Source organism: Trachurus trachurus (assembly GCF_905171665.1).
Source record: "Trachurus trachurus genome assembly, chromosome: 4".
Taxonomy (NCBI): Eukaryota; Metazoa; Chordata; class Actinopteri; order Carangiformes; family Carangidae; genus Trachurus; species Trachurus trachurus.
In genome coordinates this window covers 5,920,504-5,947,660 of record NC_139898.1, presented here as the reverse complement: position 1 = coordinate 5,947,660, position 27,157 = coordinate 5,920,504, and the positions used below count along the sequence as shown (strand labels likewise).

General features: G+C 42.6%; 1 protein-coding gene across 1 annotated transcript in view; it reads right to left on the bottom strand.

Annotated features, from left to right (window-relative positions):
• artn (artemin) overlaps positions 1-13,634 on the bottom strand; it is a gene marked incomplete at both ends in the record, with an annotated part of 28,785 nt that extends 15,151 nt beyond the window's left edge. The window contains 2 exons of the mRNA XM_083970063.1: positions 1,167-1,228; positions 13,556-13,634. Coding sequence (XP_083826189.1) covers positions 1,167-1,228; positions 13,556-13,634 — 141 coding nt within the window. The remainder of the gene's footprint in view (positions 1-1,166; positions 1,229-13,555) is intronic.
• Positions 13,635-27,157: the final 13,523 nt, after the last annotated feature.

Here is a 27,157-nt window from a genome sequence, read left to right as displayed (position 1 = left end):
GTGAGAGACAAATGTGGCTGGAGTGCTTCCTCTGATAGATTCACTGCTTCTCTATTGTTTTGTTGAAATGTTGCATAGTTTTGAATGTAAATACAGACCATAAATAAACCAACTTCCTGTTGACAGCATTAAGTCCACGCTGTGTCAATGTTAAATCCTATCCCACAGTGATGTGCAGTGTTTTGCAAAAGTATTCATACCCCTTGAACCTTTCCACATTTTGTCACGTTACAACCACAAACTTAAAGGTCCAGTGTGTAATAATTGTTAAGGTTCATATACTACCCATGAATATATTTGTGTATAATGTGTATAACCTGTTAGAGGCAGAAAAAGACTTGAGACTGGGACGGGGGTTCACCTTCCAGCAGGACAACCACCCTAAATAATAATTAATAAAGTATATTCTATTCTATTCTATTCTATTCTAAACACACAGCCAGAGCTAGAGTGGACTGGTTTACATCAAAGCATGTCCATGTGTTAGAACGGCCCAGTCGAAGTCCAGACCTAAATCCTGTTGAGAATCTGTAGCAGGACCTGCTGTTCACAGACGCTCTCCATCCAATCTGACTCAACTGGAGTTATTCTGCAAAGAACGGGCAGAAACTGCAGTTTGTAGATGTGCAAAGTTGGTAGAGACAAACCCCAAAAGACCTGCAGCCATAGGTGGTTCAACAAAGTATTGACTCAGGGGGGATGAACACATACTGTATGTACATTTTCTGATTTTTATTTGCAAAAAAAAAATCATCATTTTCCTTCCACTTCACAATGATGCGCTACTTTGTGTTGGTCAATCACATAAAATCCAAATAAAATACATTTAAGTTTGTGGTTGTAATGTGACAAAATGTGGAAAAGTTCAGGGGGTATGAAGACTGTTGCAAGGCGCTGTATATGTACCTAAGGCAGTGTTAGAACCTTTCAGAGCTCTCTCCCACCCCCCTTTGAAAGGTGTAGCCTATGGTTTAGTCCATGGTCAGGTAATTAGTCATATATAATGATCAGCCCTATGATAGATGGAGCAGCTGTCATTTCAGAGGTTAGGGCGATGCATAGATGTGAGCACATCAAGCGAAAGGCATGTGACGGGAGATGTTAAGTTATGGACCAAGAGCTACATCTTACAACAAACACACTCTGCTGTTACACCACACACTCACCTTCCAGTTCCTCAGGTGATGCTGGGTAGCTGACGCCTGCTGCCTCCACCAGGTGTTTCCATCTGAAAGGAAGACAAAGATAACACTGATGACGAGGAGCACTGGCCCATGCACTGTTTTATAAATGAGGGGAAATTCAGAAAAGGTTCAGAAAGGTGTCCCCTGTTCTCTTATGATCACTGCTGTCAAAACGGTAAGAATGGGCTATACAAATAAAATTGCCTTGCCTTACTACACACTGTATTTTCTGTAGACTAAGGAAATACAAAGGAAAACCACAGAAAATAGATGTGACAGCAACAAGGCCATAGGCTGGTTGGTTGGTGAACCCATCAGCTGATTAGAGGGAGTGTGTGATGATCTGCTCCTCTTTGTTTCTCAGCTGTTTGGACTTTGTTGGGATTTTTTTGTAACTTTGTTTGTTTCTTGTTTTACTCTGAAATATCTTCTCCTGTGTGTCTCATGGGTTTCTTGTCCTTGTCTCCTCTCCCTCTTTCATAATTGCCCCCCACCCTAATGTATTCCACCTGTCTTCTATTACCTTTTTCTCCCTTGTGTGTATTTACTCAGTGCGCCCCCTGTTGTATTTCTCAGATGTTTGTTTTGTTGGTTTCCTTGGTTCCAGTTTGGTTCCCCCCCGGTGTTCCCCTGTGCTTTTTGTTGGGTTGTTGGGGTTTTGTTTTGTTGCATTGGGGTTCAGTGGCTTGTTGTAATTCCACCACAAAACAAAGCTGAATGTGACTGAGGGCCCTAATTTCTTGGCGCAACTCACGGGGGCGCAGCGAAGCGAGCCCTGACGCAGCTGGCGCAGTGGCATTTTCCTCCAGTGCAACAAGGTGCGCAGCGGATTCGGTAAATTGGTGGACTGCTGTGCGCTGAGATGGGAGTGGTCGCGCAGCAGGGGGAGGTGTCGACAGATTCGCCGTGGCGCAGTGACAATTTGTTGCCGATAGACCGCGCGGAGAGTGCGCCGAAAGCTCGCCAGCTCCAACCTGGTCTAATGTCAGCGCAAGGCGAAGCGCAGCCAGCGCAGTGGCAATTTGACTGCCCAGCGCGCAGTGCAGACACGTCACCAAGACCTCACAGGCAGATTTCCACACTTCCAGGCACATTTAAATGCAATTAATAATAATAATAATAATAATAATCATCACAATAACCCCTATTTATTGTATCTGAATCAGCACATACACCTATATCTATATAGATTGTCCCGTCACACTGATGACCATCAAAGGCTTGCGTAATGGAAACTCAGCCTGACTGAATTAACACAGATGAAACCAGGGAGGGACTGAGACAGCCGTGGATGTCCCAAGAGCAGGTGTTGACACTACACACTGTGCCGTTGCAGATGATCAGCTATTTATTTATTTATTTATTTATTTACTTATTGATTTATTAGGGGCCAGCGCCGCATCGTCACGCGACCATAACAAATACAACTGAAAACAAATAAACTATCATCTCTCACAGCAAACCACAATCAGCCTCGGCACCATAGTGAGCAGATATTAACATCTCCATCTCAGGTAAATTCTAAAGAAAAAAGAAAAAGAGAGACGCTCCGCGATGCCTCGTTACGCCCAGCTGTTTGTTATGTTGTGATCTGTGCACACTTGTTTAAATATAGGTTACTAAATATGAGTGTCTTTATTAATGGAAAAGGGCTGTGTGTGTGTTTTTTTTTTGTTTTTTTTTACTGGGCAACAGCAATCTGTCAGAGCAAACATCATAACCTCCTCCCTCCCAGACTACTTTTGCACCATCAGCCCGTGAGGTCTGTTCGCGTGACCTGACACTGCCAGCTTGGACCGGACCAGAACATCAGTTTCCTCCCGTCTCACTTGCTCTGACAGATTGAGAGCTGTTGCCCAGTAAAAAAAAACAAAAAACAAAACACACACACCCCTTTTCCATTAATAAAGACACTCATATTTAGTAACCTATATTTAAACACGTGTGCACAAACAGCTGTGCGTAATGGATGCATCGCGGAGCGTCTCTCTTTTTCTTTTTCCTTTAGAATTTACCTGAGAGGGGAGATGTTAATATCTGCTCACTATGAGCACTATGCCAGGCTGATTGTGGTTTGCTGTGAGAAATGATAGTTTATTTGTTTTCAGTTTTATTTGTTATGGTCGCGTGACGATGCGGCTCAATAAATCAATAAGTAAATACATAAATATAGCAGATAATCGTGTAGTGTCAACACAGCAGTAATCCATCCTCATCTTTCATCTGTGCAGCCTTTGATCTGTCATCAGTGTGACGGGACAATCGATATACTGTAGATGTGCTGAATGTGTATGCTGTAATCTGTATGTGCTGATTCAAATCTTCTCTTCCACGGTGAAATCAAACGTCCGCCTTGCGCGCGCGGCGGATTTAAAGGTGAGGAGAGGAGCTCATTTGATTGGTGAAGATCTGACTCGGCTGTGTCAAACCCACTCCACGCCTTCTCTCCACCCTCTATGCCATTTGCGCCGGTGGGAGGGAAGTAGGCGGGATGCGCTCCGCTGCGTCTCGAAGCAAAATCGCAATCTGCTCCTGGCCACTCCCCGTTGGCGAAGCGAAGGCGAGGCGCAGGGCAGATGCGCCTCGCCTGCACCTAGTCTACCAAAGTAGAGCCCTGAATGTGAAGCAGTCAACTCAGCTGGTGGACCTTCAACTGACTCTCAGTTTCTGCACCTCACTTGTGTTTATGATGATGATGATGACATGAAGACATTGGACGTTTTAGAAACTGTTGAGATAAAGTCTGATGTCCGTTGGCTCATCCATCCAACATGACTTCACCAGCACCAAACGTTCTCATTTGTAACGTCACCGCCTTGGTCCTCCTTTGCTCTCGTCATAATCACCATGTCCACTAGAGGGCTTTGTCTCTTGGATGCAGACTTTGTTCTGAGGCCTCTTATCTGCTGAAAAGGCCGACCACCTGGTGGGTGTTGCTGAGGATAAATAAAATAGCTACCATTTGTGCTGGCTTTAAACCAGACTGAGAAGTGAGGCGTTCAGTCTCATCAGCTGGAGGAGGAGAGATGTTTGACCAGGTGACGACTGTTCTGTAGACATGCCTCTACCTCCACTCTAAAACCACTACTCTGTTATTACAGGTGATGACTCTTCTATACTCATCATTGCATCTTTAACAGTTAGACATGACAGACAGTTGTTTTTAATTTAATTCATCTATAGGGCCCTTAATGGAAAATTACACACTGGTCCATCAGTCAGGTCCCCATGTAAGCACTAAATTTGGGAATCAGCTTCTAGCGTTTGTGCTACACACACATGGAACACTTTACAACACACTTAACAGACTCATACCCATAGGCCAATCTAAAACCATGATTATAAATGATATGTATCCACTTATTATGTTCCTGTATGAACCTGTTTTAACTGTGCCCTGTGTTGTTTGAATGTCTGTAATCTGTATTATCTTTTTGTGTAGCCTACTTGTTTTGCTGTATTTTCCTGTTCTCTCAGCCACAGAGAGAACTCCCACTGTGATTTCCTGACATTAAATAAAGGTCAAAATTAATTTGAGCGTTGAAAAACTTGAAAAATCTAATTCATCTGTCTCCCCTCTGGAATTCCAAATAAAAGCAGATAAAGAGAGAGAAAGAGCATGCAAGAAAGAGAGAGAGAGATTATAAGGAAGATAAAACAATTTAGTTAATGTGTAAAGAAGACATAATCATATAGCTATTCTATCAGATGCTTGCATCTTGATTGCATTTGTGCATCATGAATTATTTGCACATTGATGGGGTGTTTTTTTTTTTACCATGCAAATTCATCCTGTGATGGAGTCAGAGGGAGCAATTACATCAGAAACCAGCTCTTGTACAAACATCACTTTATGATGCCTCCACAGCAGCAACGGCATGAAGCCAGAGGCACATCATCTCTCCTATTCTCCTGAACAGGATACCTCAGTAACGCCTTGATGGAACTTCAGATTTGACCGAATGTCGACTTGGACTCGAGGATGAACTGATTAGATTCTGGGGCTCAAAGGTCAAAAGTCACAGAGACTTCACAAAATACCTTTTAGCCATAACTCAAAACACTGGTGTGGTGTCTCTAAATAGCTGTTCCCTTCTAGTTCTGTGTTCAAGGCCTTTTCTTAAAGGGATAGTTCAACATTTTAGTAAATTGGCCCATTGCCATAATCCCTATAGTTTTAGGAGTAGGTTCGTTACCTTTAATTGTCGGTGCAAGCTATTTTTAGAACGGGGGAGCAGAGCTGTGAGCTGCTCAGAGCTACGCTACAGAGGCTCATGGAATTTCTTGGTTTCCCTCATCAAACTCATCAAATACACAATCCAACAACTCCAAAACTCTCTGGTGAACAAGTTGTGACCTGCACATTCACCACACTATGAGATAATAACAGAACGTTACGAGACGGAGTTGTTTTCGAGGTAAATTCGTGCAAAACTGCTGATGCGCGTTCCCGTTGGGGGCAGTGAATGTGCAGATCACAACTTGTCCACCAGAGTGTTTTGGAGTTGTTGGATTGTGTATTTGATGAGTTTGGGAAACCAAGAAATTCCATGAGCCTCTGTAGCGTAGCTCTGAGCAGCTCACAGCTCTGCTCCGCCGTTCTAAAAATAGCTTGCACCAACAATTAAAGGTAACGAACCTACTGCTATGACTATAGGGATTATGGCAATGGGCCAATTTGCCAAAATGTTGAACTATCCCTTTAAGACCAGACCTGTCATTGGAGTATGGATGCATTTGCATCCTTCTGTGCATTATTTATTCACATATGCATGGAAGTGTTATTGTTTCTAATAAGGCCCATGTGCCTGTTCTGTGTAAATTCATTCAAGGAGTTTTCCTCTCATGTGAGTGCTTTGACTGCATCATCTCTGTTATAGGTGTGTGTATGCCAGACATGCAGCTGGGGTGGAGAAATGCAAAATTCTTACATACATCCATAATGTACATTATAATTCTTTTCATTTGACTCTGTGCTTGAATCTCAGAACACCTCTAATGATGTAGTTGTATCTGTACTTGAGTAAACCTTCTTTTGAGTAACAAGAGTGATCAGCTGTTGCTGTAGAGACAGTAGAGGGGTCTATGGCTGTATGCAGCTCTTGTATTAAAAGTAAAGATCATACAGGTTTTAAACTGCAGGATCTATGGAAAAGGGGATGAGTTAGATAAAAATTTTCTTAATGAATGAACTTTTAGTGGATCTAAAACAGGTCTAATAAAAGTGAACAAGGCATGCAACATCCTTGAAAGGATCGGGTACCCAGTCCAAAATATTTAATATAGTTTATAATCCGTTTTACAGCATGATAAAATAGCACAGATGCTTTCAGGTTCACCCTGTTCCTCATAATAAAACAAAATTACAGCCAAGGGATATCCAAGTTAAGAAATAAATGCTGATTTCCATACTGTAAGTGGAAGTGGAACTTTCAAACATGACTGAGACAGAGATAAACCCAGAGATAAACTCTACAAATCACTCGCAGCTCTACCAGGATGTACAACAGTTTACACTGGGCTTTTAATTGCTTTTTTCTTTTCTTTCTTCATGTTTCCTAAAATAGTCCAGCCTCTGTGTGCTTCCTTCGCTGAAGCAGGCGTAGATGGAGAGTAAGGTACAAGGGGAGGCGTGGATCCCATTACACAACACTGACTGTGTGTGTAATTGATAGCAGGCAATGACACACTAATGTCAAGCGTGCAAGCCTGCAACTACTACAGTTCAGAATAGACCAGACTGAGCAGACACATGACAGGGGTGACATCTTCTCCTGTACTACAGATTATCAGACTGAGCTGTCCATTCACATGTGGGTGGAAACTTCCACATATGTCAGAAAGGCCCGAGTCAAGCGTTTAGGAGACATACCGGATGGCTGTAATGATAATAATGATTATTATTGGAGCATAATTACAGCCACTCAATGACACCTTATGATACACCAATGTCCAAAGACATAATGTCAAACCTTCCAAAGAAGCACAGACATCACTACCTGCTCTCTGCTGGAGCTGGCAGAGGCCAAAACAAGCTGATGCAGTGCAGCTCCTACACAAACTTCCACTGGGCAGATAGATCCTCCTGATCCTGGTTCAGACAGCTGACTGTGTGATGGTTTACTGTATAACTTGTTACCTAACACATATCTGTGACCCAAAGCGTTTCATATGCTTCAATTTCTGCAGATATTTTGCATGACATTTGTCACAAGTTACTGTGAACTGGGATGAATGCACCAACACTTTAAAAAAAAAATCTGTGTTACTGCCCCCTTTTTAACACTTATTTTAGACCTTGCTACTTTTATCTTATCCATGCTTTAACAGGTTGTGCAATATGTTGTGTGTTCTATGTATGATGCGTTTGTGTGGTCCTCTGTCTGCAAAGGATTAATGAAGTATCTTGAACTTAACTTAATTTAACACTAGACTGGACTTGATTTATAATCTCTTGTCATAATGAACACTCTGACATGTCACATCAGTGATATCTCGGGTGTAATCACTGCCACTTTCACTAACAACTAGTAATGGCTGCATTCCAAGGAAAGCTCCAGCACCCTGATATTCTCTTTGCTTACTCACTGAGACCTCCACACACTGCAACTTCAGAAAATAAATACAGATACACAAATACACAGAGTTAGTGTTAGTAATTCTACCTGAGCTTACTATTGCCACTCTATCCTGTTCACATGAGCCATAAAATGAAAACCAAGATGTTCCACAGCTGCCAGGCTTGTGCAAAATACCCTCCTGGTCTTGGCTTTTTTTTCTGTTTTAGTTCAGCATAATCATAGGCCAACATTTAAGTCGTCTATCCGCTGGTTAAATGAACTTCTTTTGCAATTAAACTATCTACTATTACATCCATCCCTCCATTTTGCCGCTCATCCAGGGCTGGATCACCGCGGCAGCAGGTCAAAGCAGATAGAGATCACTCCAGCAACATGTTCCAGCTCCTCCTGGGGGATCCTGAGGAGTTCCCAGACCAGATGAGATCTGTAATCTCTCCAGCATGTACTGGCTTTACTCTGAGGCCTCTTACTAGAACCCTCACTGGGAGGTGAGCAGGAAGCATCCTGACCAGATACCACCGCTCCTCACAGGGCTCCTTTCCATGTGAAGGGCAGACTTCAGCTGCTTCCATCCATGGCCTCAACAACTACGAAGCTGTGATAATGAGCCTTGAAGCAAACACAAATATTAGTTCTGAGATTGAAGAATGTTACTTTTTTAGTCAATATACATTCAAATTAGGGCCAATGGTGTGGATTTTTGGAAGATACATTTCTGGGGGGGGGGGTTAAGATTTAAAAAAAAAAAGAAAAAAAAAGTTAAACATTTTCTAGAAAAAAGTGGTAAAATTTCTCAAAAAGTTTTTTTTTTAATTCTAGAAAAAGTGGTAAAATTTCAAGAAAAAGTTAGGGACCCCCTTGAACCCTCTCAAGGACCCCTGGGGGTCCCCGGACCCTACTTTGAGAACCATTGGTCTAGTTGATCTTGATGACAACTCAACCCTGCAACACCTTTCCCTACACACGCATTCACACACGATACCTGGAGGATCTTGATTGGGGATCAAATCACCCCTTCCTATCGGTGGACATCCGGTTTTATCTGGTGAGCCTCAGCACCTGCGGAGACTCGGCTAAATTGCAGTAAATAATTAGCTGGGTGATGAGTGGACGCCGTCTCAGAGCACTTTTTATTTTAATGAGGACGATCAATCATTCAGGACTGAACCGAGAGAGGAAGCTCAGTTTTTCTTTTCTATTTGACCAAGGAGAGACTTGACTCTTTTTTTCCTGTCCACTGTTGCTGTTGCTGTTGCTAACCTGATATCTACTGTGACTGCTCACTGATAGTAAACTAAACCATCAGCTGAGTTAGCTAACAGTTATATCACTGACACATCACAGTGAAAGACCTCAATTTCAAACAGTTAAAAGGGGAACTATGCAAGTCCGGTCTCTTCTCCTCTGTTTTGCTAACCCTCTTCCCGGCCATGTGCATTTGTTTTTAACAAAGTTGGAGAGAAATCAATCCATGGAGCGGTAGATAACGTTATTTATCATATACAATGTTACGACGTGTATATTTGTGTAGTCTTATCTGTCATAAATGAGATTATGAGTTACAAGGCGCGTTTGTGTGGCGGTGCCGCAGAGACGAGAGCTGGGACACCGGGTCGGAGGCTCTGATCTTACAAGGTTGGTTTTCAGCCAAGAGACGCTAGGTGGAAGACAGAGAGTCTTTATTTTAACCATTACAATTAAGGCTGGTTTATGCTTCTGCGTCGCGGTGACAGCGTAGCTACAGCGTCGAGGCGGCCCCTACGCTGTAGCCTGACGCGCATCTCCAAAAAATCCTGACTACGTTCAAGTAGGGCGCAACGTGAACCGCAAGGACTGTGATTGGTTCGCTCAGAACGTCAGTGTGCTAAATTCACCCGTTCAGCCTCGACTGGTCAGACAGACCACCTCTGCAAATGTCTTCTTGGCCCCCTCCGCTTCAACATTTGCAATAAAAGCGTTAGTTTTTCAGTTGCCATTGTTTACTGTGACCGGAAGCAACGCGTTCCTTGATGCAGAACTTCGAATGCTCAACGACGGCGTCTGGTCTACGCCATAGGTACGCCGTCAACACGACGCAGAAGCATAAACAAAGCTTTGCTCTAAAGCTGTTTAATTAAAGCAGAAGTAAGCGATCCGGTCGTTTTGGCTAATGCTGTGTTCCAGGTGTGGCGGCGCGAGGAGGTGATTTTTGGTTAATGTAATGTTTTAGAAAAGTATTAAATCCTGTCAACAACGCCAAGATGTGACAGTTGAGGTTCCTGTCACTATGCCTCCAATTGATCATGTGCCCTGGCTACTTGGCCAAGGGGATGTCCCTTTGGGTGACTGGCACGCGCATGACTCTTACCCGGGAGGTGTGGGTTCAATCCCCGCCCGGGCCCTCTTCACCTTGCCACACAGGCAGGCTTTTGAAACCGTAAGTTATGGCTTCAAGTCACGACTTACGACTTTGTAGCGTTCCAGGCAACCCGTAAGTCGTGTTTTTCCGACATGTTGCCTGTGAAAGTCACTATAACGGCCACTCATGTCTTTCCGACCCCAGAACTCGTACCAGATCGAACTGGTACGACTTCACAGGTCGGAAAAACACGAGTTACGGGGTTGCCTTGAACGCACCATAACTTCTTGTCAGCCGATGGAGTTAGCAGCCCCCGCCCTCGTCATGGATCTATTGGTCCTCGTCCCTACGTCACCACATTCACGCGCATCCCTTGGCTGCACACACAGCCCTTCATGCCGTTCTCTCTCCTCATTGGATAAAACTTGTAGGATACAAGAAAAGTTTTCTCCTCGGCTTATAGCAGAGCAGAGTGACTGACAGACCCGTGTTTCAGACCAAACACTTTACGTAAGTGATTGCTGTCGGAAGATACAACTATTTAAGACTTATATTAACACAAAAATTCCGCTTACTTCTGCTTTAAGGTAAAAATGTAGTTAAGGTGGTAATCTGGCATAGTTCCTCTTTAAAATACATTATTTACAGATTGTTTTAATATATAGATTTTTTTTCTCGAAGTTCATGCTGTTTTGCAATTTATTTGGTCAGTTTCCTTGTACCAGTGGCCCCTGGAACCCCCTGGCAAATTAACATTTCTACAAAATCTATTTTCTCTAAAAGTTTAGTTGAATAAAACATCATCTGATACACAAGGACAACATTGTGCAGAGTGGTGCAACAATAAGGTTTGACGATCTTTGTTTATCTGAGAGCACAGTGGACTGGGTGCATGCAGGGGTGGAGGAGGGGTTAAGACACAAACAGCAGCAGCCACGTTCCTGAATGGAGCCATGCGAAGAGTTGTTATTGTTGTACAGTTGTTGTTAGTTGAGTATATTGGTGAGAGTGTGTGTTGGACTCAAGTGTCCAATCGGATTGTCCAATGATCGTCCTCTGATACACTGAGAGCCAAGTTACCTCCAGTGGCAGAAAAGTGTCCTGCATGACTGCTCCACTGCCGCTGGTGTGTGTTTGTGTCAGAGACGTACACAGATACATGTCAGGTGGTGCTCAGGCGTGTGCCTCTGATTAGACAGGTGCACTTTTTGTGATTTTCCTTTAAAAACTAAAAACTGTCCATAATAATCATAATATCCTGTCTGAGCTGTAACTGTGTGAGACTGCATGACCCTCTGCCCCTCGCTCCTCAGCCAGCACAGAACGTAGTCGTACACACACTGGGTCACTGCCTGTTCACGTGAAAAATGTAGAAATAGTGAATTTTGATAGTGAATTTACTTTATTCTTTATATACATAATAATGAGGGATGGGTTTGTTTGTTTTTTGCTTGAGCACCTGCTCTTTAAAAGGTCAAAGCACAGCCTTGGTTTGTCTAGCTTGTGTGTTAATGTGTGTTACATTTAAATGAGACTTGCAGTGTAAAGCATTTATATCACTGGAAAAGTGTTGTGTGAGTGTCCATCTGTGAGAATGGACATTGTAGAGCCACGAGGTCACTCTGTAATTTGCTGGTTGTTGTGTAGATGAGGAGGTGTGTAGCTATGTACTTTGAGAAATTACGTGAAATGACGGATGAGTGATTCTTCAAATGTTAATCAGTAAATTTAAATTGAACTTGCAATAATTAAACACATTAAACTCTCTGCCTCAGCTGAATTGTTTGCATTGAAAACTCTTCTTCATCCACATAACTATGATTTCCAGTCATGCAGGACCGTTGTATAGGGGAGAAAGGTGATGATAATTCTAGGGGCCCAGCAGCCAGTAGGGCCCACAAAAAACTTTGCATAAGACCCTGACTAATACTCATAGTAATGCTGCATTAGCATCAAAACAAAGTAAATAAAAAATGATAATACATTCATAGCCTAAGAAAAAAAGTGGAAAATTCAGGGGCCCACTTTAGTATTCTTTCAGGGGGCCCAGAATTCCTAGCAACGGCCCTGAGTCATGTAACTGATGGCTGAGACACTGATTTACCAAACCACCCAATCGATATTCCAGTTCACCCAGCCGGCTTATCCTGAGAGCACTTCCGGTCGACTGCCCAAACAGTTTGTGCCATTAAAGTTATGTGTTAAAAACTGCATTTAATCTTCAAGACAAAAGCCTCCACACACAGTATCCCTCGGTGTAACCTCCTCCTCAGGTAACTGTTTGCTCAGTGCCTCCTGCCTGCAGCTGCACTCAGGCTGGACTGATGACTGAACCAAGACATATGAAGTCTATTAAACCAAATCAATCAACCACAGAATGAAAAAAGTTCCTATTAGGCCTCTCAGTGTGGAGCCTTAGTCTTTAGAATCAATAGTATAAAAACGCGGAAACAACAGCTTGAATTATTTATTGATATCAAATTGTATTAATGGTCTGTCAGTCATCCTGTCCAAAAAAAGCACAAGCATCAGAAGTCTAACTCCTCATATATTCTTGGCAAATAAGATGTGATTCTGCCTCTGTATGTTCCTAAACAGTCCCAAGTCACTCTTCTAACAAATCATGGTGCATGATGTCCCAAAGTGACTGTACACTGTCACTGCTCAGTGCAGGGGTTTGTATTTGCTCTCTAACAGAGGAGCAGAGAGGATGATGAGCCCCAGAGCAGCCTTCACAGAGTAACACACACACACACACACACACACACACACACACACACACACACACTGCTGGTGTGGGACGTTCAAGAAGAGAGTTAAAACCGCAACTGACTTTCTCTAAATGTAGAAACGTCATTTCTTACGATTAAATATTTCCACATTGTTATAATAAATACTTTTCATGGCCATATTCTAACTTTAAGTTTGGTTTGTGTTGGATGATGTTGTTCAGTAACTCATCTGTAGCCTATCTGTATCTGTGGCAGTGAAGTAGTTCCTCGGGGTAAAAGTGATTATCTCACCAGGGTCTTGTTTTATATGGGACCTGGGTCCTCATGGTCTGGGTATCAAAGCCACTCTTTTTCTGTCCACTTCTGAGTTAAAAAAAAAACAAAAAAACAACTAACATGCAGGAACAAGAATGTATCAAATGAGATGAGAAGATGCTGTGAATGTAGTGCTGATCATTCCCTGCTCTCCTCTGTAACCTCCAGCAGCCTGCTGTGCTCACTACGGGGTGTGTTGGAGTTCTCAAGTCATTTCCAGTTATGAGGAAACGTCAGATATACGACTAAACATCAGCTAATTGTCTACATGTGAGGACATGTCGAGTACAGGCAGGCTCAGCAGCGCAGGGACGCGGTGTGTTCCTCATCATCCTCGGAGGCTCCGGGAACTTCACAAACTCCGGCTCAACTCTGACTGGCTGTCATCGGTGTCTCTTCTCTTACCTTTGCCTAGTTGTCTCGTCCCTCCGGTCATGGACGTGAGCGTGAGAAGCAAAGCGCTGGCGTCGCGCTGCCCTAACATTCCACGGACACTTGGCCGATCTCCGCGTCGCTTCCTCGGTTATATCCCGTGGCATAGTGGCGCAGTCCCGGTTCCTCCGCCGGCGCTCCTCATGGTCACAGCCGAGAGCCGCGGTCAGGACACAGTTCAGCACCGAGGACTGAGCTGAGCTGAGCTGAGCTGAGCGACACACACAGGAGCTGCTGATCCACACACACACACGCGCGCGCGCACGCACACACACACAAACGCGCGCACACCGACTTGGAGCTGCAGAGCGTCCTGCTGCAAGACAGGTGTGGACCGACCGAGAGCTTCACTTCCAGATGTGCGTGTGTGTGTGTGTGTGTGTGTGTGTGTGTGTGTGTGTGTGTGTGTGTGTGTGTGTGTGTGTGTGTGTGTGTGTGTGTGTGTGTGTGTGTGTGTGTGTGTGTGTGTGCGCGGTGTCATATTCCCTCCTCCACCACATGATCGTTTACTGTGGCTGTTTACATAACTTCATAATGGGATAAATACAATACACAGGACCAAATGCTAAGAGGCAGAACACTCCTGTAACTTCCTGCAGCACAGCAGGATGTTTTCTACAGAGCAGCACTTTATAGCCAGCTTTGATCCCTGCATTTAGGCTAACTGTAACAGCGTATTGTATACTACCTAACCTAACTGGATGAGGCGTTTTATCCTGTATTGGACAGTGAGATAGAGAGAGAGCTACAGCAGAGGTGCCTGTGGATGTACTATATGCTGCCCTACAAAGGCAAAGTGCAGTATCTGCATTTTTTCTCAATCAAAACTCATCAAAAGTGTGGCATATTCTCTTCAATATAGTAGAATTTGATATTGGTACTGCTAAAATTTTATTGGGCTTTTTATTTTGCTGTCCATCCAAAAAAGCACTGTGAAACCAAGGCAAAGTGCAGTGCAGTAGCTATATGCTATAAAACGGTCAAAATTGGTCAGAAACACAAAATACAAAATACATTTAATTCAGTCCACCTTTATCTAATCAATTATAGACTTGGTAGTTATTCATATAATTTGATGCTTAAACCTGACAATGAAAAACACATTTTTACAGATATTGCACTTTTGCCTTTATAGGCATCTTAACTATAGAGATACATAAAGACATACTGGGTTCAGACTGCTCTGTAAGGTTGGTCCATTTATCTCATAGTTGAGTCTGATGTTAGTGAGTGTTTCACGGAAATAAAGACTGACTCGTTTTGTGACAACACACCTTCCCCCCAGGCTAACTCAATGTCACAGGTGCCATCAATTGTTACAATTGATGTGATGTCACCTGTGCTGCCCAGAAACACCCAGCAACAACAGGCTCTTGGTGTGTGGTTTGCTGACATTGTCGTGAGTGGTTTTTCTTTTTCTTGTTTCTCTCTTTGAGTAAAACCTCCTAAAGACAAACATGTCGTGTTGAGATAAACAGGGCTCAGCAATAGTTGGGCTTAAGATAGTCAAGAAGTACAGCGCTTTGAGCAGCAGGCGAATTCAAACTCTTTGTTATGAATGAGACTGTGAGTGTTTGTGAACCCAGAGCCAGACAATGTCCTCTACAAGTTATTGCCACATCTACTTTCAGTAATGCTCTGATACTGCAGGACCTGCCTTACCTGTCTGTTTTAAAATGGCAACGGATTGGCAACTGGTTGGCCTACTGTAAGTGGCCACAGGAGTTATGACTTTGATCTGTTGGGATGGAAAGGATGAAAAAAGTCTCTATTGTAGTCAAAGTGGGGGACTCTGACAACTCACCTTGGTTTCACAAGCACAACTGGTGAGATGAGAAAACTGATGTGTCCAGTGGTGATTATTACAGTGCATGATTCTGACCTATCGTGCAAGGCCAGACGTGCTACTTTCACATAACTTGGTTTAAAGAGTTTCACTCAGGGGGCATTCAGTCTGCAGCGTTGTGGTTTGAGTACTTTGTGACCAACAAATGTTCATTTTGAATGTCATTTTTCAACTATGATTTAGAAATCAAGAAACAAAAAAAATGGAAACCAACCTATTCTCTTTTTTATTTTGACAGCCTGACAACGACCAGCCACTTCTAAGTGGCAACAGCGGCTCCCATTGGAAAATAATATCTGCTGGCAGAGGCATGAGATGAAGCTCAGTTGTGAGTCTGCTGTGGTCAGTGAGTGTTTGGAAGAGCAGCAGCTTGTTGTTGTGACAGAGGCTGTGCTCTGTCTCCTCTGACTTCCTCTCTGACTGATCATGTTACAGTAACTACAGCTCAGTCCGTGTTTACCTGACTCTTTCTCTATTCTTATATGTGCCCATGTACTTTGATTATTTTTTCTTGGCTGAAAATAAAGTCAATATTAATTTCAATAACTGAGAGAACTATTTTTTCCTTCTGGTTGATCGCTGAACTATCAGATCATTGATCAAACCCAGTTCTATACCTTGTGGGGGTGTTTAAGAGAGAGCTCATTATGGTTTGAACATAAGTGCTAATTCAATGTGAAAACAATGCTGGGAAAATGTTATTACAGCCCATACCATGAGTTCATTAAACGGTTTAGCCCCTAAAGTTAGGTCAGCTCTGTGACTGGACCAACAGCCGTCCAATCAGTGCTGGAAAAAAAAAGGAAAGAAAAACTACCTTCAAGATTTTTCATTACCAGTAAACTAGGTTAAAATCAGGCACGAGATAATATCTGATGAAATTATGTTTACCTCTGAAGTTGTGGCAGTGTTCTTTGAAATGATAAAGCAGTTCTGACACAGAGCATACAGGTTTTAGGAACACATTTCCCACATCAAGCGCTGGTGTGCAACCCTCGATCCTGTGGAACTTATCAAGATTGGCTGGGACTCAAGTCAAACTTCACTCCAGCCTTTTAAACCCCCTCTCCTGATTGTTGCTCTGCAGTCAGGAGCACCCCATCCACCACCCCCCTCCCGCCTCCCCCCTACGCAGCATCTCAAGCAGCCCCCTGAGCCAAAAACACAAAATGAAAGCCCTCTGAAGGCTGCAGCTCCTTCTATGGGCAGCGATGGCTGGCTGATCACCGCTGAAGCCTGACCCTGCCACCCTCGCCGGCCCGGGTCCCCTCTCAGCTTGAAAAGCCGCCTGATGGGTCGGAGCGAGGAGGACGGTGGCGGGGGAGGCCTGACAGGGGCAGCGGGGCAGGAGACAGCGGCTCAAAGGGGCACTGAGGAGTGACCTGGGACGCACCTTTCTGGCCAAACATGTATTCAAGACAACCCTGCTCAGTCAGCTATCCACTAGGAAGGATCACCTGCCACTGCTAAGCGAGCCAAGGATAAAACCTGCCAACTACCTACAGTATGCAAAAATACTGGCGACCTCAGAATTCCTGAACTTCCACCGCAGTGGACTCACCCTCTGCTTTTATATTCATAATGTCTTTTTATGAGGAAGGGGACATGAAGTAACTGAGGTCTTAAAAAGTTTAAATGGATAGTTCAACATTTGGGCAAATTGGCCCATTGCCATAATCCCTATAGTTTTAGGAGTATAGGTTTGTTACCTTTAATTGTCGGTGCAAGCTTTTTTTAGAATGGTGGAGAAGAATTGCGAGCTGCTCAGAGCTACGCTACAGAGGCTAATGGGATTTCTTGGTTTCCCTCATCAAACTCATCAAATACACAATCCAGCAACTCCAAAACGCTCTGGTGGACAAGTTGTGACCTGCACATTCACCACACTATGAGATAATGACAGAACGTTACGAGATGGAGTTGTTTTAGAGGTAAATTCATGCAAAACCGCTGTTGGGCATTCCTGTCTGGGGCAGTTTTTCGGCAAGCAGTCTCTGAATTTACCTCTAAAACAAACTCTGTCTCGTAACGTTCCGTTATTATCTCATAGCGTGGTGAATGTGCAGGTCACAACTTGTCCACCAGAGTGTTTTGGAGTTGTTGGATTGTGTATTTGATGAGGGAAACCAAGAAATCCCATTAGCCTCCGTAGCGTAGCTCTGAGCAGCTAACGGCTCTGCCCCGCCGTTCTAAAAATAGCTTGCGCTGACAATTAAAGGTAATGAACCTACTCCTAAGACTATTTTTCAATTTGCCAAAATGTTGAACTATCCCTTTAAGGACAGTAGATGGAATTTGACCTGTTTATGTGTATAGACTCCAACACCTACGTAACCATCACTGGATTTAAGGACCAGTCTCATCATCAGTGGATGTCCAGACTCTTGAGACCTTTGTGGTTGAGAGAGACTGAACCCTATTCGGCCGAATGGTGAGACGTGTCTGTCTCTGTTTGATGATCATTGCTGTTTATCGCTGGTTGTTCATTTTATTCTGACACAACATTCTGTAAATAAATTCTTCATGTCTTGAAGACATATTGTTGCTTCTCATTCCTCGCCATGGGGCAACAGTCTCCACGATAGCTATTCATTGACTTTCAGAGGTCTTAGCTCACAGGAGTGTCTCTCGCTGAAGACTCAGTCAACAAACGAGGGAAGGACACTCGGTTACACTGAACTTATTAAAGCGAATTTCAGTTTTAAGACATCCCCCCCAAAAGTGTTCAGTTTTGGAAATCACCTGTAGTCCCACTTCCAACACCTGGACCATGGAACCACTGTTTTTCACTGTATTGTTCCTTCTAAGCCCAATTGCTTGAAACTTTATCTGAGCCTTGGTTAAATGAAGTTCATCGTGCAATCAGACAGGAATGTAGAGCTGAGTGCCAAAGGACTACAGATAAGCTTTAAGTGTCCTCTGACATTTTGAAGCAGTGTGTGATGTACAACTGTGGCATTTTTTTTAGTATCATCTGTTTTCAAAGACACAGAAAAATGTTTGCAAGTGTTTGCAATATTGACAATTTGGCAATCAGGGCAGGTGTGCTGCTGTGTCCAGCTAAAGATACTTTCAGTTCATCAATTACATATTTCTTGGATATCAGGGGGCAACCATTTTATTAGCCAATTCATGTCCAATAGTAACAAAAAATCATTACATTTTAGAGCCACATCAAATGAACTTTTTTTTTTTCCACCACCCAAACTCTGATGCCAGCTCTGGAGCAGTCTTTTGTCTTTTGTCCTTGCAACAGCTGAGAGCACAGCTAGCTGGCCAAGCTATTGCAGCTGCAGTCCACACTCAGTTTGACTTAAGCAGGTGTGAGGACAATAGTGACTTTGCTTGAACAGAGTGATCTAGATGTTGCAATGTAACATTTACCTGAGCTGACACCCATCATCTACCTGACTGGGCTGCACAAGTACCCTATGCTATTTATTTATTTATTTATTTAAAGGTGTACAGAAAAGAAAATTGAATTTAAGCCCACTCTGGGTCATAAAATTAGTGTAATAACTCATCTATCAGACGATGTAGGCCAAACTTTGTGCAAAATTCTATTTTTGAGTAAATCCGGGATAAAAGTGTGTTTTTTTTTTCGCATTGGATAATGCAGGCGCACGGATTATACGTCAGCCTTCACATGATTCACCAGCCACTGATATTGGATCTTTCATCCGTCATTCAAACGTCTGAGACACGCACACACACACGGAGCTCGGGCTCGCCCCAAGCTTTGAATATCCCGCCCGCTCGATAACAACCAATCAAATTCGTTTTCCTTACTCGGGTAAACTTGTGTTGCAGCTCGTGACAACTCGGCGCGACAAACAGGACAAACGGCCATTTCTGTACACCTTTAAATAAAAGTCTGGTCCCTCAATGTGTGTATATGTATTATCCTATTATCCATACCACTACATGTACTAGTCATGAGACGACCCATGAATTTTTTTAACTCCATTTTCAAGATGAGTGTTGTTCTCACACTGCTTTTGTGAAATAATTAGCTAATTAGCTTCAAGTGTAACAGTTTATGATCTAGCAATGTCAGTGTGCCAATATATATATATAAAAAAAAACTGTCCGTGGTGTTTCAGCACTTGGGGCACAAACACATTACTGAATATGAATACTGCATTGCTTTAAAAAAGAAACTGAGACTGCAACATGCCCCACACAAACCAACTGTTGATAACACAAAGTTATATATAAAAAAGTTTGGAGAATGGTTGAAATATCCCACATGACCATAAATAATCCATCTTTGAACATTAGCCTGGGCTCCAGTGTTAGACAGAGGCAGTCAGCCTCAGTCCTCAGCCCCCAGCAGGGAGTCTCATTCCCAGACTCAGCTACTGAAAAAATCAGGAGCTTCACTGCATGGAGGTGGATGTGCTGCTGTGCTGTGTCACCTCTAATACTATTTGGTGTTTATTCAGAAGTGTTTATGGCCCACCAGGTAACAAATCATCACAGTTCTTCTCTTGCTTCTGATGATGATGATGCTTCTGGTAAAGTAAACAATAACAGAACATTTAGCTACTTTACAGTATTTGCAAATGCTGACTCACATTTCTGCATCCGGACTCGTCACATCAGAGCAGGCCAATGTGACCTGAAGTCTGTATGACACCAGAAAAACCCTGCTGGTGCAGTTCATAAGTCACCTCTAAAAGTCTGGGTTTATATATGATTCATTCACAAAAAAACAGTTTAACTTCTTTTCAAGAGAGACAACATCATAAAAGATGAGAGTTTTTGTAGAACAGAATTACTTCTGTTTTCAGCAATCAAACAATTAGTATCACTGAGACATTATTATATATAATGCACACTGTATATTTATACAGCAGGTTCATTATTTAGGATAAACCCCTGGAGATGATCCATGTTGTTTTCAATGGGATCCAAGCACATAACAGTGTAGACAATAAAAATACTTTGTACAACAGTGATCACAACCACTAGGTGGCCATACAGAGATCATGAACAAAAACATGCTCAGCAAAACTAAAATAATGCATATAGCCCATAATTTTAACTGAAGTCACATCATCTGAGACAGGATGGGAGCACTCGGAGGGAGCTTTAAACATACAGTAGAGGCTCTTCTTTTAGCGCACTCACACACACACACACTCAGTGGGGTAAAGTGAGTCACTAGCTGCCGTGATGACTGGTAAAACACACCTGTCCTGTCTCTGTCTCATCCTCAGGCTGCTGCTCCTGTGAAAGTGTCTCAGCCTTCGGTGATTGGGTGTTTTAAAAACTTAAAAATTCTGAAGTTTGTCTCTGGTTTTAACAACACAGTGCTGGAGGTGACAGGTGTGTTTACAGTGTCTGCGGCTACAGCTGTGGTGAGCCAATAAATACCCACGTCTATTGGGCCATATCAACCAGCAGTTAATGCTAATTGAACTCTTTTCCATTTCCAGTGGTGGTGGGTTTCTGGCCAGTGAGAAAGGGGCTTCATTTTGAGTGGGAGCCATTTCGGAGAATGATACATTGAGCAGTGATACAACAACTACAGCATCTTTGTAGGTGGAACACAAATCTATATATTGTTGTGCTATATTTTGAATGCTATGGATTAGTTTTCATTAGTTCTGGTTCTAAAATGAGCTTAAAAGTTGTTATATCAGTGTCAACCCATTATCTTCTAAGTCAGTGATTCTCAAACTTTTTTTACATCAAGGACCCCTAAACTGACACAAATTAGACCACGGACCCCCCATTGGACAAAATTTAAAAACAAACACCAGCAATACACAAATATTTGTTCTGAGACTGAATAACCTTGCTTTTTTAGTCAATGTACGATCAAATTACTGTGAATGGCATGAATTCCTTGAAACATTTCTGGAATAAAAATGTAATATTTCTGGGGGAAAAAAATTTGGCAAAATTTTGAGAAAAAGTTGGGGACCCCCTTGAACCCGCCCAAGGGTCCCTGGGGGTCCCCGGACCCCACTTTGAGAACCACTGTTCTAAATGATCCTGTGTGTTGTCTCTGGCCAATGATGCTATGATAGCTTATCAATCATTTAACATCTCCATGATGACTGAGAAATCTTAAACACTGGACAAGCTGGGAAGTGGAGTTTAACCTTCTTCTCCTTGGGTCACCACTGACCCATTTTCAGGTTTTTAATGCATAAAAGTACCACATACATTTGTTTATTGCATCAAGGCTTTTTGACTTTGTCAGGAACCTCTATTTAAACAAAATAAAACTTTTTTTTCCCCAAAAAATTCTAAAACACTCTGGTTAAAATTATGACATTTGTGGTGTGAGCGTCGGTTTTGACCCGGCTATAATGATAAGAACAATAATGCAAAACCAACCTTTTCATGGATAAGTAGCTTAAAGCAGAAGTAAGCGATCCGGTCGTTTTGGCTAACTTTTTGTCAGCCGATGGAGTTAGCAGTCCCCGCCCTCGTCCCTACGTCACCGCATGCACGCGCATCCCTTGGCTGCACACACAGCCCTTCATGCCGTTCTCTCTCCTCATTGGATAAAGCTTGTAGGATACAAGGAAGTATACAAGAAGTTTTCTCCTCGGCTTACAGCAGAGCAGAGTGACTGACAGACCCGTGTTTCGGACCAAACACTCTATATAAGTGATTGCTGTCGGAAGATATAACTATTTAAGACTTATATTAACACAAATATTCGGCTTACTTCTGCTTTAACAACGTAACCAAGAGATTAGAAACAAATGGGATGATAAATAATAGTTTTTATTGTGTTTTCCAGCTGATTTAAGGCTTGGGTCAAAACTGACCCTGACACAAGAGATGGTAGCAGAACGCTGACACAAGACGAAGGTTAAGTTGTTACAATGTCAATCAGGATTATTAGAGTCCATATTGAACCAGCTGAGTGGTGGAGGCAGAAAACCACATGGAGGTAGTGCTGTACAGTGACAGTGAGGGAGAGACATGCAGCCGTCATTATTAACATGAACAAACTGGATCTGTCTGAACCAGCTCAGTGCTGTTCCTTTAATGCTATAATGATGTTCTAGTCTCTGATAAATGCAGAGCTGAGATCCAGAAGGACGAGAGTCGTCACTGTCTGAGGTCATGAGGAGATCACTGATGGACTGCTGGAAAATCTTCAAATCATTCCTCTGCAAATAAATAAGCACACAACCCGTCTGCAGCTACTTTTTCTCGGGCCTTGGAAATAAAAGGGAGGCTGACAACAGCTGGAGTAGTCTGAACCCAGCACCGAGCACTACATCATCATCAATCCTCCACACTTCACACAGGACATAACTAACATTTCCTTTGCCAACAGACTGATGTTTTAACCCTTCAGAAAGAAATTGATGGCTGAAATAATTTTATTTCAATACTAATTTAAACCCAATTTAGCCCTGTCAGTATGATGTATTTTCAGCTGTATGGTTATCAGCTGCACAAACAGCGTGTCAGTGCAGGATGAATAATTTGGAGGAAATGGAGTCTCGGGAGATGTTGTACAAACGACAGGCTGACCTCCCATCAGTTGTCATTTGGTGTAGTTTGTGCTTGTAAGCTGCTACTTGCATGTGACTCCAGAACCAGAAGCAAAAACATATGCCTGAGATTTATACAGTGGAGTCGATGAGTGATGGAGCGGAGTAAAGCTAGCTGCCAAACCTCTTATGCATCTTCAGTCACGGCCAATTACAACTGGCAGCTGATGTGAGAACAGCAGGCACAGACAGAGAGAGGAACATTACCCTGCAATCAGCAGCCGCCCCGAGGTCAGGGCGCGTCGCTGCCCTCAGAGGGACTCTCTCTGTCTCCTACAATCAAGGACCTGATACCTTAACGTTGCTTTGTTCCAGCTGACCTTTGACCTCCAGCTCCACTGGCTCCCTGGGGTCCAGAGAGTTAAGGTTTGACACGGGGTCACTTTTTGTCCTGGGTGGTCACACAACAGTGTCTTTCTGGTGGCACCATGAGCCTGTGGCCAAGACGTCTGCCCCGCAGCTTCACTCTACTGAGCCGAGGTCAGGGAAACAACCTCCATCCACTTTAACACTCATGAAACCAAACACACAGCGGAGCAATCACATTCACTGAGACAACCATCGATATTGTAATGGGCTATAATGTTTTTTTTAACTGAATTGAATTGAATTCTGTTAATTAGATTAGAACAGCAAAAAGCCACAGTGTTAAAATACAGAATTTAAAGGTCCAGTGTGTAAAACCGTGATATCCAGCGTTGTAGCGCCACATATATGTGGTAACGCTGCATTATGAAATAATGTAATACATTTTCACCTCATGATGTAATAACGCCACATTTTGTAATAATATGCTACATTTTGTGATAAAATTCTTGAACGCAATATGTAATAAACTTTGACACATTATTTGTAATAAGTTGTTACATATTTGTTAAGCATATTTAATAATATGAGTGGCAAAGCCATGTTAAATATATCACGCAGTGACGTCACACGAGAACAGGTGTGCCTGCGAGACTAGGATGTTGTTGTGAGCATGTGCAGAATAAACAGTCAGTGAGTTTCCAGACCAAAGAGACGATGGCTGACTGTCCATGTGTTGTCTATTTGTGTATGTGATTGAATGTGTGGATCTTCCTGGCTGCAAATCAATTTTCCCTTTTTGGGACAAATAAAGACACTTTGACTTTGACTTTGTCCTTTTTCTCCCATGAATATTAGCCTCTAGAATGATAACCACTTTGGTGACTGTGATAACGATAGACTGCTGCAGATATGTGTAGCGCTACAATATTGCACAGAATTATTACTTTTTTTTTCATAAAAAAGTGCAACACCCACATTTTGTTATAATTCGGTGCATTATGTAACAACTTATTACAAAATGCGACAACGTTTATTATTGTGTTCAAGAATTTTATTACATCATGAGGTGAAAATGTATTACATTATTACATAATGCGCCATTATTACATAATGTGGCACTACAAGCGTTCAGATTCTAGTTTGAAGTGCTCACTCGCTCATTCACACTCACCCCGCTCAGGCCGCCGTACAAACATGGCGGCGCAAGATGGCGACACTCTTTATAAACATTATATTATACATTATAAAAGAGTAATTATAAGGCTACGACAACCACACAAATTTTATTTTATAGCGATTATACACTTCTACAAATATATTCATGGGGAGTATATTCAGATTTTGCCAATAAACTTTGACAATTATTACACACTGGACCTTTAACTGAACAGCTGGCAGCATACTGAGGTGCTGCAACACTAACTGTATTATAACATGGGCCAGCGGTCACAGGTTCAGCTGTTGTTTCAACTCTCCAACACTGCTGATGAACTTGTTGAGCTAAACTTAGCCTGTGCCCAGGTGCTGACAGTAAATCCAGGTACTTGTAGATATCAGCAGCGGTGTCCAGATTGGTCCAGCAATGTGGCATCACATTAACACTACTAAATCAGCTCAAGCACTCACAGTTAGTACATCATGATGCACATAAAAAAACGACGTCATTAGTGAGCTTTATATATATATAAAAAAAAAGATGTAGAGAAGATGATAGAAAAGTAAAAGACAAACAATAAACAGAGTAAAAACCACACAGTGGTCAGGTTAGATAATACATGGTTATATGACATAGTGTGGCCCCAGTGCTTCTTTTAAATAGCCTATAACCACATACATAGGTCACACGCCACATTGTTTTGACATGTGGACAGACATATACTGGATGTCTGAACTGTTACTGTGCATGCATAGCTTTTTTAAAATTAAATTAAATGATTTTAAATTAAATTTTCTGTTAAAAAGTCCTCCATACTTTGGAGGGGTTGATGTGGCCCCGCCAGCGTTAAGATCAAACCTACAGCAGTGGTGATAAGGATTCACCCTGTTCCTCAGTTGCACTAAAGAATGTGGATGTTAAAACTCACAATAGCAGTATGAGCTTTTATTTTCTTGTAAATAAAGCCAGCTACAGCTCTATTACCATGAGTTCTCCCACACTGGTCCAGCTTGAGGGATTTGTACACAAACTTAGATCTTGCACATGGATTTTTTTGGCAGTAAGACAGAAATGAAGAGTCTCTCTCCAGGATCAGCCAGTGCTGCTGACTGAAGCCCAAATCTACACAGGTTTACATCCTTGTTTGGTCTTGAGAGGCCTTCCATAATGCATTGTTGTTGCATCTGTCGCTATCAACACAAATTAAGCTACATGTATGGATGGACTACAGTTTTTCAAAAGTTTGTGTTTCTTTGAATATGAAGCCGTTGTGTTTCATAGATACAGGCAGTAACTTATACCAGTACTAGGAGTTCAAACATATAGAAAACATCTGCTCTCACATCTGCAAACTGCCCCCTGTCAACTGCATCTATGTATCTGTGAGAACGGAGCAGACCAGAAAGACAAAGAGAGAGAAAGGGAGAGTTAACAATAAATCTGCTTTACTGTGTTTCTTGTCTATTAAAGTTATAGAAATGCAGAAAGCAGATACAGAGCTAGAGGCTATTTCTAAAAGCTTCAGAACAAACACGGAGACATGGCGCGGAACATGTCGTGACCCCGGGTTTCAGAGGGGGGCGGGGGGGTTGAGTCGCTGCCAAGACTGTGGAGGAGCGGAGCCTTTTGAAGAGATGGATCTGACCAGAGGAGAGAAGATCAAACCGCTGTGTAGAAGCAGACTATGATAAGCAGTTTTAACCATGTGATAGGTACAGTAGGCCTACTCTCAATGAGCCCTGACTGGAAGACTCACTGTAATGGTTGTAACAAAGGGATGGCTGGAACAGCATCACTTTCACCAACAAGGGATAACATTAAAGTTATGTGATCAATATCATGTGTACCCACTCACTCCCTGACCTTGCATGTGAATTTGCATGGCTGTATGAAGAAGTGTGTAGATTTTACAGCCTCAAAGTTTTTTTTTTGGCGCCTGGAGTCTCTGGTCTGTCCACGACTAATTTCTCCCAAGGGAGACAATAAAGACTAACTAACAAACTAACTAACTAACTAACTAAAGGTAAGAAACAAATGTTGTGGACCAAGTCTAAATTTTGATTAGAACTGATACTGTTGAAGTTTGAATCAGGTAACTTGTATAAGACTGAAGAGCAGGTTCTTAGGTAAAATATGAGTCATTTCATCAGTTTTCATTTCAAACCACTATGCTGGTACAGCTAGTCAAACAGGGGTGGGGATGGTTGTAACACGATGGTTGTTTTTTTATTAAAGGGATACTTCTCCCAAAATCGATAATTCACCATAATGACAGTGAGTAATTTCTACTCACCGTAATGATTTGTGTTTACATCATACCTCCAATGGTTTACAACGACGAACGAACATCTCGCAGCAAATCTGGCGCATACAAACAAACGTCAACAGAGCCACTGGGAGCTACTGCTACAACAAGGCTAAAAACAGAGATCAAATTAAATTTTCTGAACAACTTTTTCATGTTGCGGCTTCAGGACACTTGAGTCAGTACAGACGAGCAGTATGGAGGTATTTGGATGTTCCATAGTGTGTGTTTTGGACGATTCAAAAGTGAGCTCTATCTGCCGCCATTATATGAAAATCCGTTGCCAGCTGGACCCCCCCCCCGGAACTCCAAAAGCGTTTTGATAACTCCGAAAGTTCTCCAAACCCTTCCTTGGCATGACGGTGAGTAGAAAATTGGTGAATTATCGATTTTGGGTGAAGTATCCCTTTACGTGTCAACCTTCTTTCCT